Source organism: Vicia villosa, linkage group LG3 (genome assembly GCF_029867415.1).
Source record: "Vicia villosa cultivar HV-30 ecotype Madison, WI linkage group LG3, Vvil1.0, whole genome shotgun sequence".
Classification (NCBI taxonomy): domain Eukaryota; kingdom Viridiplantae; phylum Streptophyta; class Magnoliopsida; order Fabales; family Fabaceae; genus Vicia; species Vicia villosa.
In genome coordinates, this window is record NC_081182.1 from 148,244,294 (window position 1) to 148,247,682 (window position 3,389).

Sequence of the window (3,389 nt, forward strand, 5' to 3'; positions counted from 1 at the left end):
AATGCTTTTTTTACGGTTTCACAGTAAAATATTCTCTAGTAAATTTATACTAACATAAAAAGTGTTACAATTTTTCATTTAACTTTTTAAAAAAAATAATATATATAGTAAATTTGACTATTTTTTTATATAAAATCAAAAAAATTATATATAACTAGCTAAAAAATTTAAACACCGCAAAATTAATTTAGGTGTAGAATTAAAAGAAGAAGAAATTAATGTAAGAACAATCCTTCCAAAATTTGTCCGTCCATATTAGCCCTTTTATAATTCAAGCACATGAAATAAATTTGTGTGGAGAAGGGAAGCACACATATTAGACTTTACAACTTGCCTAAAATCAAACACACATAACCCACCATCAAGTGTACCACTTCAAAGAAAACAAAAGATAGGACCACTAAAAAGTGCTGAAAAAGAGAGAGAAAAATGTTATTTTATTTTCCTTCCAAAAAAAAAAAAAAGGCTTGCATTAAAGACAAACAAGTTTTGCATGTTGAGGATTACACCATCACTGACCATACATTTTCAAGTGTCAGCTAAGGTTACATGTGATAGCATATTCCTCAAAGAAAAATACGTGCCTCTAACACAAGCCTTTCATTCCCATTCACATTTTCTCTCTTTATATCCTCACAAAAAAGTACATTTTTTTCAGCTACTCATTTTTCAGCTTCTCTATCTTTCTACTTCACTTATTTTGCATCCATTCAAAATTGCATCCACTCAAAAGAACCAAAAACTGTGCTGTGCCTATGATGTCTGGTGTTCTTCTTTGGGTGAACTGTGGAACCAAAGAGAATGCCATTCCTTTGATGGGTCTTGGAGGGAGAGGTGTGAGGATTCAGAAGAGATTTAGGCACTGTTCTGGGATTAGTTTTGCTAGTTTTTCAAGTGCAGTTGTTGAGCCTACAAGATCTTCAGAGGAGAGGGTGTATGAAGTGGTGTTGAAACAAGCAGCACTAGTGAAGGAACAGAGAAAAGTTGTTAAGAAGAGAAGTTTGAATTTGGATACTAAGCCTATTGAAGGTGATTTCACCAATGGAGATCTTTTGAGTTCTGCTTATGATAGGTGTGGTGATGTTTGTGCTGAGTATGCCAAGACATTTTATCTAGGTACCCTCTTTCTCTATGAAATATATGTTCAAATTTCTTACTTTTATCGTTCCTTTTGGTAGATTCTAGTGGTATCAGACGGTGCCGATACCAATACCGTTATTCGTCATTTTTAGGATGTAAAAGAAATTGTGGTTAGTTTACACTGCAAAAATTGACTGAAATTGTGAAAGCTTTACGCGACTGTTGTTTATAACCTTGTTGTATAGTATATATGTTGTTGAAAAATTGATTGGTTCATTCAAAATTTGAATTCTCAGGCACACAGTTGATGACACAAGAGAGGAGAAAAGCTATTTGGGCCATTTATGGTAAGTCCAATTAGTAACCTCAAATTGGTTTAAACAAAGGCTTTTCTGTAATAGAAATTGACAACTCTTTATGTACTATATACAGTGTGGTGCAGAAGAACGGATGAGCTAGTGGATGGCCCTAATGCTTCACACATAACACCAAAAGCCTTGGACAGATGGGAACAAAGATTAACAGATGTTTTTGAAGGTCGTCCTTATGATATGTATGATGCTGCACTTTCAGATACTGTCACAAAGTACCCTGTTGATATACAGGTATGCCCCGTGTTCAAAAGTGAAAGTGTGAATTTTGACTTTGCACTTTAGAATTGGAACTAAATTATAACAAGTTATGCCAAAAACTTGTACAATATAACTCAAACTAGTGGACTAGGAATATGACCGTCTTTGAGAGTGTGCAAGGCGGATACAGCACACGTCCAAAGTTTGTCAGAGTTAATGGTTTAACTGTGGCATAATAGGGCCTATATTTGATTAGTCAGGGTTGAACCATGACTAACCCATCCATAACAGACTTTCAAAAACTTGAAACGACTATGACTAGATATATGCTTACCAATGTTTTTATTTACTCTTTGTACTTTTTAAGCAAATTTTAGAAGAGATGAGTGTATAAATTACTTAATTTTATGGAAAAAAAAAATACTGATCTTTGTGTATTTGAATAGCCCTTTAAGGACATGATTGAAGGGATGAGGCTGGACCTAAGAAAGTCAAGATACAATAACTTTGATGAACTATACCTTTATTGCTACTATGTTGCTGGGACAGTTGGTCTCATGAGTGTTCCTGTAATGGGAATAGCACCACAATCAAAAGCTTCAACAGAAAGCATCTACAATGCTGCATTGGCTCTTGGCATTGCTAACCAACTTACCAACATTCTCAGAGACGTCGGAGAAGAGTAAGTTTCTCTCAAATACTCTGTCTGCTCCTTATTGAATAACTAATGTATCTGATCTATATAGACCAATTACACTATTTATCTGATTTCTTATCTAATTACTTAACTCGTGCAATAGTGCTAGAAGAGGAAGGGTGTATCTTCCACAAGATGAATTAGCAAAAGCAGGCCTAACAGATGACGACATATTCCGAGGCAGAGTAACCGACAAGTGGCGCAATTTCATGAAGGGACAAATAAAGAGAGCAAGAATGTTTTTTGATGAGGCAGAGAAGGGAGTTTCAGAGCTTAGTTCTGCTAGCAGATGGCCTGTTTGGGCATCTTTGTTGCTGTATAGGCAGATTTTAGATTCTATTGAAGCAAATGACTACAATAACTTCACTAAAAGGGCTTATGTAGGAAAAGCTAAAAAGCTTTTATCACTACCTGTTGCTTTTGGAATAGCATTTTTTGGCCCACAAAAGTTAACTAAAATGACTACAAAATGAATTATATTGTGCTACAAAAGTATTGAGCTGTTCTGTTTGATCTTGTAAATGTAGTTCCCTAGATATTAGAATGGTAACAATTACTATAATGTAATTTTTTTTAGCTTATATGTATACATCTCAATCTCAAGCTAAGCAATATTGAAGAAGAAGTCATTCATTATCTTGTTAACTTTTTTTAAGGGTAAATATTGATTTCATTCTTTTACTTGTTCCCTCTTTCCATGGACACAAATGCCACATTTGGTTATACTAATTGTTGGATTATGTGGAAATATTCTAATTTGCTAAAATTTAGCAGAGTGAATAAGAATTAGAGTAAGAGACTAATCTGATTTTGAATATAAGCAAGAACAAAAAAAGTACTTATATTTTCATCTTGAATATAGACAAATGTTATTGTTACTTTTTACTCTATTTAATACTAATGTTGATCTTAAACATTATCAAGATTTAAGGATGCTCTTGTTGAATTCATCAGTGTGACTTTTGATAGATTTCTCCTATTTCTTCATAAAGTCGTGGAATTTTTGTATAATCGATATTTTATATAATTGATATTTGTAT

At 33.5% G+C, this 3,389-nt stretch overlaps 1 protein-coding gene across 1 annotated transcript; it reads left to right on the top strand.

Annotated features, from left to right (window-relative positions):
- Positions 1-560: 560 nt before the first annotated feature.
- LOC131656792 (phytoene synthase 2, chloroplastic-like) lies at positions 561-2,985 on the top strand. The gene is made up of 5 exons (XM_058926398.1): positions 561-1,116; positions 1,377-1,427; positions 1,513-1,685; positions 2,099-2,334; positions 2,453-2,985. The coding sequence occupies exons 1-5, from the start codon at positions 756-758 to the stop codon at positions 2,820-2,822; spliced, it is 1,191 nt and encodes a 396-aa protein (XP_058782381.1). The 5' UTR covers positions 561-755; the 3' UTR covers positions 2,823-2,985.
- Positions 2,986-3,389: the final 404 nt, after the last annotated feature.

What these genes read in the sequence shown, in the direction of transcription:
- LOC131656792 (XM_058926398.1), top strand. Translation starts at nt 756, where the DNA reads ATGATGTCTGGTGTTCTTCTTTGGGTGAACTGTGGAACCAAAGAGAAT. An exon ending in TGCCAAGACATTTTATCTAG is followed by an intron (nt 1,117 to 1,376) that starts GTACCCTCTTTC and finishes TTGAATTCTCAG; the next exon opens with GCACACAGTTGATGACACAA. An exon ending in AGTACCCTGTTGATATACAG is followed by an intron (nt 1,686 to 2,098) that starts GTATGCCCCGTG and finishes GTATTTGAATAG; the next exon opens with CCCTTTAAGGACATGATTGA.